Source organism: Coregonus lavaretus (genome assembly GCF_964263955.1).
Source record: "Coregonus lavaretus genome assembly, chromosome: 12".
Lineage (NCBI taxonomy): Eukaryota > Metazoa > Chordata > Actinopteri > Salmoniformes > Salmonidae > Coregonus > Coregonus lavaretus.
In genome coordinates, this window is record NC_139999.1 from 33,787,436 (window position 1) to 33,801,792 (window position 14,357).

The 14,357-nt window shown below is 43.8% G+C and overlaps 1 protein-coding gene across 2 annotated transcripts in view; it reads right to left on the reverse strand.

Annotated features, from left to right (window-relative positions):
- LOC311138083 (SLIT-ROBO Rho GTPase-activating protein 3) overlaps positions 1–14,357 on the reverse strand; it is a gene marked incomplete at both ends in the record, with an annotated part of 109,955 nt that overhangs the window by 10,709 nt on the left and 84,889 nt on the right. For both annotated transcript variants that reach the window (XM_084172742.1, XM_084172741.1), the window contains 7 exons: positions 2,771–2,951; positions 9,518–9,591; positions 10,420–10,647; positions 11,711–11,816; positions 12,626–12,760; positions 12,992–13,069; positions 13,764–13,824. In XM_084172742.1, coding sequence (XP_084028868.1) covers positions 2,771–2,951; positions 9,518–9,591; positions 10,420–10,647; positions 11,711–11,816; positions 12,626–12,760; positions 12,992–13,069; positions 13,764–13,824 — 863 coding nt within the window. The remainder of the gene's footprint in view (positions 1–2,770; positions 2,952–9,517; positions 9,592–10,419; positions 10,648–11,710; positions 11,817–12,625; positions 12,761–12,991; positions 13,070–13,763; positions 13,825–14,357) is intronic.

Consider the following 14,357-nt stretch of genomic DNA (forward strand, 5'->3'; position numbering starts at 1 on the left):
AGTCGCTTTGGATAAAAGTGTCTGCTAAATGGCATATTATTATTATATTATTACCAGCCTCAGAAATTGCAGCCCAAATAAATGCTTCTCAGAGTTCAAGTAACAGACACATCTCAACATCAACTGTTCAGAGGAGACTGCTTGAATCAGGCCTTCGTGGTCGAATTGCTGCAAAGAAACCACTACTAAAGGACACCAATAATAAGAAGAGATTTGCTTGGGCCAAGAAACACGAGCAATGGACATTAGACCAGTGAAAGAGAGTGATGGAGTGCTGCATCTTATAACCTGGCCTCCACAATCACCCGGCCTCAACCCAATTGAGATGGTTTGGGATGAGTTTGACTGCAGAATGAAGGAAAAGCAGCCAACAAGTGCTCAGCATATGTGGGAACTTCTTCAAGACTGTTGGAAAAGCATTCCAGGTGACTACCTCGTGAAGCTGGTTGAGAGAATGCCAAGAGTGTGCAAAGCTGTCATCGTGGCTACTCTGAAGAATCTAAAATACTACATGATTCCATATGTGTTATTTCATAGTTTTGATGTCTTTCTACAATGTAGAAAATAGGAAAAATAAAGAAAAACCCTTGAATGAGTAGGTGTGTCCATACATTGAAAATATTTCATTGTCTGTGATCAGGTCCACATTGGGTAGACATCAATAGAAAAATAGGAAACTACTATGAAATAATACATTATTTAAGTTGTGTATATTACTTTGTTTATATTTGATGACTATTATTTTTAATTACTTAAAGTCATCATCTCATCTCTGCTCAGGCAGTAGCAGCCAGCCAGCCAGCCAACGTTATCTCGTGCTCCCCATACTGTATAGGCTAGTTTGTCAGAGCTGTCTGGCAAACCATTTGACTAGTTCTTCAAAGTCAAAAAGGCATACTTTCACAAACTGTCTCTATCCCTCTCTCTCGTCTTTGTGTTCTGTACACTCCTCTCTCATGCGGTCTGTGTGTATCTAACCTAACGTAGCAGGCGTAAAAGTGTATCCATCTCTGTCCGAGACGGAAAAAGGCGCAATGGATTATGGTCATTGTAGTTAATTACCACGTTTCTGCGCTGAACTAGGTTGAATATTTGTTTAATGAAAACTACAACTCCCTTCACCCCAGTGTCCCACTTAGTTCTTGACTTGATTTCTCTCGTGAATTATTTGATTTCGAGAAACGGTGCATTGGGCTCACAAAAAACGAACTAAATGCAATTCAAGTAATTGAACTGATGTTGGTCAACAAAATGTTGGTTAATCGCTCAGCACTACCTAGTCAGTAGTGAGAGCACATGGTGCAGAGACAGATCCTCTCCACACCACCTGGTAAAACTGACCTGCCAGGTAGGAACGACCTGTCAAGTGAGACGCCCAACCCTGAGAGGGTGGGAATGAGGATCTGATGGTTTACGGTGTCCGCCTTAAAGCATGACTGGTTAGGGTCAAGAAGATTGTTCTGAGAGAGATAACGAGAGAGTTGGCCAGAGACAGCACACTGTGTTTTAGAAAGGAAAGAAAGGAGGGATACCGGTCTTTGTTTTTTTACATCAGAGGGGTCGAGTTTTGGTTTCTTGAGGAGGGGAGCGACTCTGGCCATCTTGAAGTCAGAGGGGATGCAGCCAGTGGTAAGGGATGAGTTGATGAGGGAAGAGAGGAATGGGAGGTCTCCAGAGATTGTCTGGAAAAGGGAGGAGGGGATGGGGTCAAGTGGGCAGGTTGTTGGGCGGCTGGACATCACTAGTCGCATCTGGAGAGAGAGGGGAGAAAGAGGTCAAGGCGTAGGGTAGTTCTGTGTGAGTGGGATCAGTGGACTCAGTAGGCTGAGTGAATGAGGAGTGGATGTCGTCAACCTGTTTTTCAAAGTAGTTGTGTCACGATCGTCTACCAATGAGGAGGACCAAGGCGCAGCGTTGAAAGCGAACATATTTATTAAATTGGAATGATCACACGATCAAAACAACAGGCGATAACGTGATGTCTACGGTTATACACAAACCAAAATAGAACAAAATCCCACAAACCCGAATGAAAAACAGACAGTTTAAATATGGCTCCCAATCAGAGACAACCAACGAACAGCTGACACTCGTTGCCTCTGATTGGGAGTCACTAAGGCAAACACAGAAAACAACAAACCAGAACCCCCAACATAGAAACACACCACATAGAACAAACACACCCTGGCTCAACAACTAGAGTCCCATTGCCAGGGTGTGACAAGTTGACAAAGTTGTCTGCAGAGAGGGAGGGGGAGGAGGTGGAGGATTAAGGAGGGAGGAGAAAGTGGAGAAGAGTTTCACAGGAAAACTATAATTGTATACTAAGTGGCTCATCTTTTAAATGATTGCGTACATTTATACCAGGAATTCCTATCTGAGGGTGTTTTCAATTAATTAATTAGAGTTGTAAACTTAAAGCACGCTTTGGCCTTCTCTTTAGCATCTTTACTTCTGCCTCATTGACTGACATCAAATCCATATTTAATAGTGTTACCACTAAAGGTGCAATTGTCAGTGAGGTGTCTTTGAGCTAACATATCAGGAATGATTTGAATTATTTATTTGTGCCTTTGTGATATTCAGTCAAGGATCTTCCATGAGTGTTATTGATGTGTGGCTAACGACATCAAAGACAAGAGAAAGCTTTTGATACACCTGCCACATTAAATTACTCCCCGCTTTATATCCCTTTAGAGAGGGACAATTGTTGAGGAAAACACCTGATTAACTGACTGAAGGATCATGTTTATGAATGGTTGTTACTCACAGGTCCTGCACCACTATGTACTGATGTGGGATCAGTCCGTCCACACCGTTGTGCCGGCCCTCCCACCAGTCCTCAGAGGCGCGGTGGTACAGCAGCAGCGACGCCCCCTTCTTAAAGGACAGCTCCCGGGGGGTGCGCCCCACATAGTCAAACTTAGCTATGGCCTCAATCTGCTCCATCTCTGTGGACATAAAGAACAAAGGGAGAGAAACATCAGTCACAACCTGGACCAGCTTCATTTCCAGGTGTTATAACATATCTCACACCCCATTGAGATGTGTGGACAGAGTAGCCTGACCTGTGTATGAGTGTGACCCAATCCAGCTGCTTCACCGAGTTCATTAATATAAATAAGGAGCCCCTTGCTCTAATTACTAAGACCTAAACCATGTGGCCAAACAATGAGAGCATGTCTTCATGTTCTCAGACAATGGCCTCAGGTCTCTGTGGTCTGTGATCAATTCCACAGTACAGTAGAGTACACTACTTCTCCAGACAGAGTTGTGATTGCCTGGGGGCTCAATTTAATGGCTGAGTTTGTTCTTCAGACCCTCAAATCAAACACAGGAGTATCTGAGAGACAAAGAGCGAGAGGGAGAAGAGGGAATATCTGAGTTGAAGATAAATAGAATGAGATGCAGCATTACAATATAAACTATACTCTCTAACAGAGGGGATGGTTATACTGTTTGAGTGATACACTTAGATTCCAAGCATTGTTGTGAGTTGAAGATGAGCCGTCATTGAGTTCCACACAGCTAATTGGCCAGTGTTACCTAGTGTTGATGTTTCAGTGTAACATTTCTAGTGTTGATTCAGGAGTTAAATTTTACATTTACATTTTAGTCATTTAGCAGACGCTCTTATCCAGAGCGACTTACAGTTAGCGAGTGCATACATTTTCATACTGTAAGTGTGAAATTAACACTCAGTGGTGTAAAATAGCCCCGGTGTTGATGTTAATAACCAGTGTTGAGTGTGAGAGTGTGATTGGGTCAGTTTTACTCTGTGGAGAGTAAAACAGTCCCATCAAAACCACGCCCATCTTTAACAGATTTCACAGCATGCTCTACTGCAAGTAGACATTTTTCTGGATTGTTTTTCATATCTGTGTACATTGATTGATTTATTAATCTTATGTGACACAAATATAAATGACATGCATTTTTCTAAACTAATCCAATCAGTTAGTTAGATTTGTTGCACCCGTTACTGAAATGGTTGTTCCAGTTTAAATGGTTTAGGTAGTCTCCTTACAATGTTCCTAACCCTGACAGTCATTCTGAGTGCAGGTTGCGGGTGAATAAAAAATTCCAACTTATTGGATTTCCCATCTCTGGCTGGATTCCAATAGGAATTACACATCACTTTGCAAGGCTGCATAACGTGACTTGCAGGCCTGATGTGGCCTGGAAACCAGGAGGTTCCTAACACAGCAGGCCTTACGATGTATAATTTATTGTCCTAAAGAGTTTAATTTTAATGATAACATTCGCCTCCAGTAGGAACTCACTTGGTGAAGTCCACAGGACTGAAAATGAATGAATTCAACAACCATGTCTCTGTCACTAACAAATGTCCTTTATCCAACACGAGCGACCTCGTCAAGAGATACGGACCTCTTTGCGTAATGGTTCAAAATACAACATGTGGTGTTATTGCATAACCCTAAAAGTGTTAATTCCCTAACACTGACAAAGTGTAACAGCGTCAGAACTAAGCAGTGTTAATTTAACACTGAAAAGTGTGGACCTGTATAGACACCTGCCCAGTGTTAAATTTAACACTGTCAGTGTTGATTTAAAACTGGAGAATTTGCTGTGCAATCAACACCAGTGCCACCAATGAGGACATCACAACTCTGCTCAAGGGTAACACTGTATTCTGATCAGGGAACACTACTATCCTAACAGCTAGTAGACTGGTTGACAACACATTAAATCCAATGACTTGGTCCTTTAATGGCATTATGGGTCCCAACACACCAAACTACTCACACACTGAGCACACACCAATAGCCAGAATAACCAACCTTCATGATGTTGCCAGCCTCTTGATAGAACAGACACACAAAGGCACAGGCTCTATTTGTCCGTTAGCAAACATCAGTCCCCATTCAACACTGGACCAGAGGAGATTAGAAGACCTGTCTCTGCTACAAGCCCTCTATCCCACAGGGACGGTGCCAGGGGAGGGGGTATGACCGGGTGAGGGGGAGGTATTGCTACGCACGCACGGACACATGCCCACGCACACACCCTGCGTCCAAGCTGATATCAATCACACAAAGAGCCTGATGACACATGCAACCTAGAGAAACTAATTTTTGCTTGGGGACATGTCCCATAGAGATATGCACATTTAGTGAGTGTTCAAAATAAAAAGGGATCTAAGCTAGTCCCCAGGCTGTCAGATTTCCCATCTAGATTTCCCTGACTGGGCGGAGGGGGTGTGTTTGTACGTGGCAGGATGGCCTTGGCCACTGGTACTACAGCCACGCCTCATTGTGTCTCTATGGCCCAGACCAGACAGACAGACAGAGCAGGAGTCAGCCGGGGGTTAAGCACATGTATAAAATAAATCGTCTCCCAGCAGGAAATCTCCAAGCCAACCAGAAAGCCCAATCAGTTACATTAGGAGCTCCATCCAGGGGTGAAATTATCTACAGAGACAGGGAGAGCGAGGGAGGAAGAGGAGGAGAAGAGAGGAGAAGGAGAGAGGAGGAAAAGGGAGGAGAGAGCGAGAGAGAGAGCGAGAGCGAGATAGAAGGACAGAGACAGGGTAACATTGTCTCTCTTTGTCCCCCTCGTTCCAAGAGTAGATTCAGCCTAAGGCTTTTAGACCACTTAAATAGAGCGCTCGCTCTCTTCCTCAGAAACACAATAACACATGTACAGGTAACTGCCAAAACAAAGGAAACATTTCAGTAAATGAGGGATACAAAGTATATTGAAAGCATGTGCTTCCACACAGGTTTGGTTCCTGAGTTAATTAAGCAGTTAACATCCCATCATGCTTATTTTGGTTACCATGGCTTTAAAAGAGGCGTTTCAAAGGAGCATAGGGGGTTTAAAGAACAGTTTAAAGGGTGTGTGTGTCTCAGTCACCAGATCTCAACTAAATTGAACACTTATGGGCGATTCTGAAGTGGCGCCTGTGACAGCGTTTTCCACCACCATCAACAAAACACCAAATGATGGAATTTCTCGTGGAAGAATGGTGTCGCATCCCTCCAGTAGAGTTCCAGACAAGGCGCATTGAAGCTGTTCTGGTGGCTCGTGGTGGCCAAACGCCCTATTAAGACACTTTATGTTTATTTTGGCAGTTACCTGTACAGTTGAAGTCGGAAGTTTACATACACCTTAGCCAAATACATTTCAACTCAGTTTTTCACAATTCCTGACATTTAATCCTAGTAAAAATTCCCTGTCTTAGGTCAGTTAGGATCACCACTTCATTTTAAGATTGTGAAATGTCATAATAATAGTAGAGAGAATTATTTATTTAAGCTTTTATTTCTTTCATTTTGGCCCACGCCTCCTGACAGAGCTGGTGTAACTGAGTCAGGTTTGTAGGCCTCCTTGCTCGCACACACCTTTTCAGTTCTGCCCACACATTTTCTATAGGATTGAGGTCAGGTCTTTGTGATGGCCACTCCAATACCTTGACTTTGTTGTCCTTAAGCCATTTTGCTACAACTTTGGAAGTATGCTTGGGGTCATTGTCCATTTGGAAGACCCATTTTTTCACATTCACATTTTAGTCATTTAGCAGCTGCTCTTATCCAGAGCGACTTACAGTTAAGTGAGTGCATTAATTTTTTCATACTGGTCCCCCATGGGAATCGAACCCACAACCCTGGCGTTGCAAGCGCCATGCTCTACCAACTAATGCCATCTATTTTGTGAAGTGCACCAGTCCCTCTTGCAGCAAAGCACCCCCACAGCATGATGCTGCCACCCCCGTGATTCACGGTTGGGATGGTGTTCTTCTGCTCGCAAGCTACCCCCTTTTTCCTCCAAACATAACGATGGTCATTATGGCCAAACAGTTCTATTTTTGTTTCATCAGACCAGAGGATATTTCTCCAAAAAGTACGATCTGTGTCCCCATGTGCAGTTCCAAACTGTAGTATGGCTTTTCTATGGCGGTTTTGGAGCAGTGGCTTCTTCCTTGTTGAGCGGCCTTTCAGGTTATGTCGATAAAGGACTCGTTTTACTGTGGATATAGATACTTTTGTACCTGTTTCCTCCAGCATCTTCACAAGGTCCTTTGCTGTTGTTATGGGCTTGATTTGCACTTTTCGCACCAAAGTACGTTCATCTCTAGAAGACAGAACGCATCTCCTTCCTGAGTGGTATGACAGCTGCGTGGTCCCATGGTGTTTATACTTGCATACTATTGTTTGTACAGATGAACGTGGTACCTTCAGGCGTTTGGAACTTGCTCCCAAGGTTGAACCAGACTTGTGGAGGTCTACCATTTTTTTTCTGAGGTCTTGGCTGATTTCTTTTGATTTTCCTGTGATGTCAAGCAAAGAGGCACTAAGTTTGAAGGTAGGCCTTGAAATACATCCACAGGTACACCTCCAATTGACTCAAATGATGTCAATTAGCCTATCAGAAGCTTCTAAAGCCATGACATCATTTTCTGGAACTTTCCAAGCTGTTTAAAGGCACATTCGACTTAGTGTATGTAAACTTCTGACCCACTGGAATTGTGGTACAGTGAATTATAAGTGAAATAATCTGTCTGTAAACAATTGTTGGAAAAATGACTTGTGTCATGCACAAAGTTGATGTCCTAACCGACTTGCCAAAACTATAGTTTGTTAACAAGACATTTGTGGAGTGGTTGAAAAACGAGTTTTAATGACTCCAACCTAAGTGTATGTAAACTTCCGACTTCAACTGTATGTCTGTCTGTCTGCAGTAAGGGAAAGGTCCCTGTGATCATCACAATATGACTCTGTTGTTCTCCAATAAAGAACAAATACTCAGAATCAACATACAAGCTGAAGGCCACAACAGTCAAACTAGGCCCACATTGTGGTTCTCTGATTTATATAGTATTCATGTAGTCCTTTAGTTCTAGCTTCAGCTAGAAAGTGTTGTTGTGTCTGTGCGGCCATGTGCTGTGTGGCCATGTCTCTAGGCTCGGTTTGAGGGCCGGGCTGTTGAGGGCAGCATCGCCTCAGGTCTGAGAAGAGCCAAGACAGGACCATGTGACTCTCATTCTCTCCAAGCATACTAATTAAACAGAGGGAGACCACGATCCAGCGCCAAGGGCCCTGCCCTGCCTGGCTGTGCCTCTGTACTCTCCTCTCCTCCCAGCTCTCTACAGGCAGAGCTGTGGGGGGCAGTCAGCCTTTGTTCTGCTGTTTGGTTCAGAGGGCTGGGGAGGGTGTCAGCACTCATTACTGACACACCCATCCCTACAGATGGGGCTCCCCGATATTGTTACCCTAGCCTAGCCTAGCATACAGCTATACACTTGGGCCTGCCCATTGAGAGCCAGAAGTATCTCTGGTGTTGTGACTGACTAGTGTTTTGGTTTTCAGAGTATGTTTAGTTTTAGCCAAATTATTCTGTCAGGGCTATGAGGAGAACCAAGAAAATACAAAGGCACAAAGGAGGAAGTCCCATGGGACCTGTTTACTACTGCTGAAGAAAGAGATGAGAGAGAATAAGAGTGAAAGGGTGCTACAAGGGGAGGTAGAGAGAGAGCGAGAGAGAGAAAGAGAGAGAGCTACATGGGGAGGTAGAGAGAGAGAGCGAGAGCGAGCAAGAGAGAGAGAGAGATGAGAGAGGTGGGGGTTGCCAACAATGTACACACAACCTTGTCTCCGGCTTCAAGCATGATGTGCTCCTTTGCAGCCCTAAGCTGTCACAGTCTGAGCTGTGCCTAGTTCTCTCCTTCAGTCTGAAGAACACACAGAATAAGGTCAGTCAGCGCTCAGGGCACCTCCATCTATACAGCCTTCTTACACTCCAGATCACATTCATACTGAGCACATCCAACCATCACACGCAATACCTCTGGCTTCGAAACAACCACATACAACCTTAAAACAAACTTTTATAACCTTATATCAAGGGCTCATCAGCTCAAATGTATGATTAATCTGCTGTTGTAATTGATATTACAGATCAATCTGTCCGTCTCTATTGGAGACATCTAGAGGTACATAGATAAATCACTGCCCCTGGTCTGACTCACTGCTTTAATACTGAACGGCTCATTGCATGAATTACATCCTGTATATATTAAGCTGAACGTTAACCCACGGCTACAGTACATTGGCTGTTTCTGCATCGTATCTCAATTATAATGGGAGGTCCAGTACAGACACAGAACTACAGTGCTGCAGTACACAGCAGAGTACCTTCCTGGGGAGGCAGACAGACAGACAGCAGGGCTACCAGACACAACCAACCCTCCATCTTTAACATAGACAGAACAGACTATGCTGTTATGTCATACTTTAGTAGTGTAAAGTATGACCACATGGCTAAACAGCAGTTCAGTTACAAAACCAAACACAACACATAGAGTAGCTAGTGAAACGGCAGACAACAGAAGGAAGGCGAGGGAAACAACACACGCTTTTGGAGTTCTGCAACAGCCAACTGGTTAATTAAGATTAGCTGTGTAGCCAGCTAGCTACAACACATTTATCTTAATCAATCACCCAAACAGTTCCTCTACAGAGTGTCTGAAGAAGTAAAGGAACCCCATGTTACTGACCGTCATCACTGGTGTGTGGCTCAGTCCCATTGTCAGCCTCATCGATGGTGCCTGGCTCACTGTGGGGGCTGTCACTGTGGACAGAGAGAGCGAGATGGATAGTCAATCAATGGTCAACTCAGACACACCCACAACACATGCATAGGTTAACTTATCTAAACTAATGCCTCCTTCAGGAAAGATGAGTTACAGGTCATACTTGGATCTGTTCCAAAGTAAAGGATTAATTGAACTAGGGGGTATTTATATCAGCATATTTCTCCAGGAAGTATCAGCTACATGTTAGTTTGGACCAGCTCCAGGTGAGGTATTAATTTAACTATACATGCTGGCTTGTAAGCCATCCCTGTGAGTTTTGATATACAAAACGTCCACAAGCAGTATTATTGGAGTCTGTGCACTAGAAATATTCAGTTCTACATTTACTTTGGAGCATCTGTATCACGAAAAATGGAATAAAAGGCAACAAAGAGAAAATACAATTTAAACAGTTACATAATGCATCCTTCCAGACAGATTGGCTCTTTAAGTAATTTATACCATTCTACATTTCTAGCCACTAGATAAAAGTAATTATCTTAGGGTATTATATCTAAACACTGTCTGTAAAAGCATGTGCTGAAGAAAATACCACCCCTTAGGAGTGTTAATGCAATAATGCTTTATAGCAATTATCTTAGCATCTTCAAATCTACTACACTCTAAATTCCCCTCTTCTCACCACATTATCAAGCAGGGTTATAATGTAGATGTTGTATGGGTGAGATCACACCATATGCTCGATCCTGGTGCTAAACCCAGGGTTACACAAGTTCAGTATTACTGCTTTAGCCTTAGCCATACTGTATGTCTTCAGTGCTTGTCTTAAAGGTGTTGACCTCCCAGGTCTAGCTACTACTCACCAGTACTCCTCTCCTCCAGTCATGCACTTCTCATAGACCGGCCCGTCCAGCTCGCGGTGGCTGGGGAAGATGACCTCGTTGTGGATGATGATGGTCTTGATGACCTCATTGACGTGTGCCTGGATGGCTACAGGGTCCTGTCCGTCGGGTATGGGCATCAGGGTGGGGCCGAAGCAGATAGCCAGGTTATAGGGATCCATCATGTTCTCATCACTGTACTGGGACAGGCTGGAGGGAAGGGATGAGGTTTGAGTGAGTGGGGTGAACCATTAGGTCGTGTTTGAATTATGAAGTGAATATCTGACGGGTGATTCCATTTTAAACGTATTTATAGTTATTTGTTTGCCAATAGAAGTTGTACATTTCCCAAATGCTTATTGAGTTCCCTTCTATAAATAAGGTTGAGTCTGGACTGTAGACTCTAGACTCTACAGGGAGTTGAGATCTGCATAATCTCCTCTACTACCTAAAGACAGCTCCATGTTGACTTGGCATCAGTCTTCGACCACAGCTTAGTGAGTACATCCTTAAACCCCCTCCCATTAGTTACCTTAACCCCCAACATCCCAGCTTAGCTAGCACATTCCTCAGTCTCCCTGTTTAGTTGTCGCCTAGATTCCCACACCCATCCAGCCTTAACAAGCCTGCCCTTATAACTTCACAGTTTAACAGGCCTATTAATAAGCCTTCCTGGTTTAGGGTGCAATGAGACCATCCTTCCTTCCAGCAGCATCCCAGTTAGGTACCAGGCCTACAGTACCTTCACACTCATAATCAGAGCAGAGTGATGTGGAGCAGTAAAGACCTACAGCTGGCCCAGAGACAAACTCTGTCTGTGGGGGGTATCAAACACAGAGATAAAAGTCAGGATGTGGAATCAAACTCTTTGTTCTGCAGGGGAACCAAGCAAAAGGAGTATAAAATAACAGTCCAATAAAACAGGGCAGGTATATTACTGGGTTGAGGGATGACTTTCCGAGTGGGCCCGTAAATAAGTTCTAAAGCGCTGCCGACAGACGCGGTAATAAATAGGACGTGAACAGTAGGGCTGTTCAATAACTCTTTGGAAAGTAATGCCATTTCCTCTGACTGCTGAAACAGAGATTCACAAGTTTTGCTGATTTAGTGCAATACAGTGACTCTGAAAGGTGTATAAAAGTTATAATTTCAGACTTTTACCCCATCCTGTTATACTGTATGCCCTTAGTGTATAGGTACTCTGGTATAAGGACTCTATTCAACAACAGAGGACTGTAAAACTTGACTTGTTAAGTCAATATGGCCGACTTACTGATTGAGGAAAGCGAACAGGTATCTCATGACGATGATGACGGTGCGAGGAAGAGTCACAATAATCTGCTGGACGTGATGCGCTCTCTCAGCTCCAGACTCCAGTTCTGAAACAGAGGAGGAGAAGAGAGAGTCAAATGCAGTTAATATGCACTCACTAACTGTAAGTTGCTCTGGATAAGAGCGTCTGCTAAATGACTAAAATGTTTAAAAAATGTAAAGAGTCATTACACCACCTGGCACTGGGATTAATGAGAGGAAAATAAAAACATGACATATTAATACAGGGGAACATTATGCTCCATTACACCACCATGATCTATTGAATATACAGAATGAGCCGACCTTATCAGGGGGCTGGCAGTCATACTGAGGGTACAGTAATGACAACACAAACACTTCTATCATTAATAGATATCCCCACCTCATTTAAACCAGAGGATATGGTGATTTGAGTGACTGGGCTATCTGGAGCAGGGGGGAAATACTGCAAAGCTGTGCTCAGTTAGTAGACTGATGTGGCCCCCTCGCTCCTCTCTTCCTATTGGGTTTCTATTAAATCATGGGCAGGCAGACAGCCATGGTGTTGAGATTGTTTCCATATGCTGCGCTGTGTGCCTCTCGTCCCTACCTTACCCCTCCCATAAAGCAGTGGGATTAGGGTGTTGTGGTGGGGAGTGATGATGTATCTTTGGAGCCGGAGGTTGGCTTCTCTCTCTTCTATTCTGATTCTATCTCTACTCAGTGACTGACGGTGAATAATCCAAAAGGCATGTACTGTACCGTAGCCCCAATGGTGCTATTTCACCACCCAGATGGGTAGGGTTATGGTACCATTTCAGTTACCCTGAACACATTTACTACATTGACCAACAGTGTAAGGTAGGGGCACCAGTGGGCTTTAGAGTCTACTCACTGATAGTAGAAATGAGGTCCAGGAAGCGTTCCTTGGGGAACAGAGGGTTCTCCAGGCCCCTGAAGTACAGCTTGAGGACCCCTGCCACTGAGTTGATGTCATGTTCATTCTGGTCGTCAATCAATGGGTCTTCACCTAACAAAACAATAGAGCAGAGTAGAGATATTAGTTTGGAGCATCTGACCACTGCAACAGAACTGAATCAGTTGATTGCTTGCTACACGTAGATGTTATATTATAGAAAATAATAGGTATATACTGTATGTCTGAAATTCAATGGGTTTGTCATGTTATTGATCCTGAGCTGTAGGAGAAAAACAGAAATCTAATCTATTACCAATTACCACCAATCTCACGGGGACCTACCTCTCTCAAATGAGTTTTTAATATCATTGACCTCCACCTGGGATCCAGGGACACGGAATATGCCCTGCTGCTGGAGCCCTGCAACAAGACATAGAAACATAATACTGAGTCTGAGCCCACCATTATCCCCACACCCAAACGGCCGCTATATGAAAGACCAATGGAAAACACACAACAGAGAGCAGGAAATATAATTTAGTGGTGAAGGGACGTGTGTTTTCTTTTCTTCCAAGAGAGGGCCCCTCGGTCAGTCTGCCGCATATGGTTTTTGTTAGAGAACCCCTAATCAGTTTGTGGGGGTTTCATTAGGTCTAGGGGGGTAGGGAATGGAGGGGGCGTGGCGGGGAGGGGAGGGGAGGGGAGGGGGTTACAGGCCTGGAGGCTACACCACTTTGGCTGGAGTCAGATGTGGAGGTGGACAGAAGGATGAAGATATGAGGAGGGAGGAAGGGAAGATTGGACTGATTTAGTAAACAAAGACCAAGGGTCCTGTCAGAAGTCCCTATGTGTGATGTGCTGCCACGCTCCTGTCACGTTATTCTATATTCAAGCTGAGAGCACATGGGGCTGAGGTGTTAAATCATAGCAGGTTTGTCTCAACACCTGGAGATGTTTTAGTAAATGGATTACCTCTACTCAGAGGTTCTGTCATCTGTTATGAGATATGAAGTGTTCACAGTGGAGTTCACAGCTGTCTACTGGTGTTTTGAATACCCTTGAATACAGTCCAATGGTAGAAGCCATCAGTAAGGTGTGATTTTAGTAGACTTACCATACAAATTGATGTGTCGAATACAGCTCTCAACCACAAGAGGAATAGGTTGACCTGAATCCTGAAAGCAAATCATGGCAATAGTAAGACCAAAACATGGATGACTGACACTTATACAGTGACTAGAGAACTTTTAACCACAAATACTATACTGTCCATATTGATAGATTCTGTTGTTTATGTGAAGCAGCACTGCATAATAAAAAAACGTTTCAGCATACTGTATATAACAACCAATTAGGCCTTACTTCACATTATTCTAAAAGAAGAGGCAAAGCATTGATTATTCTAGGCCTGCCCTGCACCCCGCCATAAAGAAACAAATGCCTCTTCCTGATGGCTTCATAAACAGCAGTGTCCACCAACATTTATATGAGCAGCATTAAAATGACAGATAGAAACCATTACTATTCACAGCCCCCTGTTACAGCAAGCAAATAGTCATGAAACAAGTGGAGCAGCAGTGACATGCTTTTGGAGCTCATTAGTATGACTACGTGTGGAGGAAAGCAGAAATCAGCATGTAGAGCTATTCGTGTAATAGTTTTCATTAGGCCCACTCTACAGCTCCGTGCCACGCGCCCTACCTCCCAT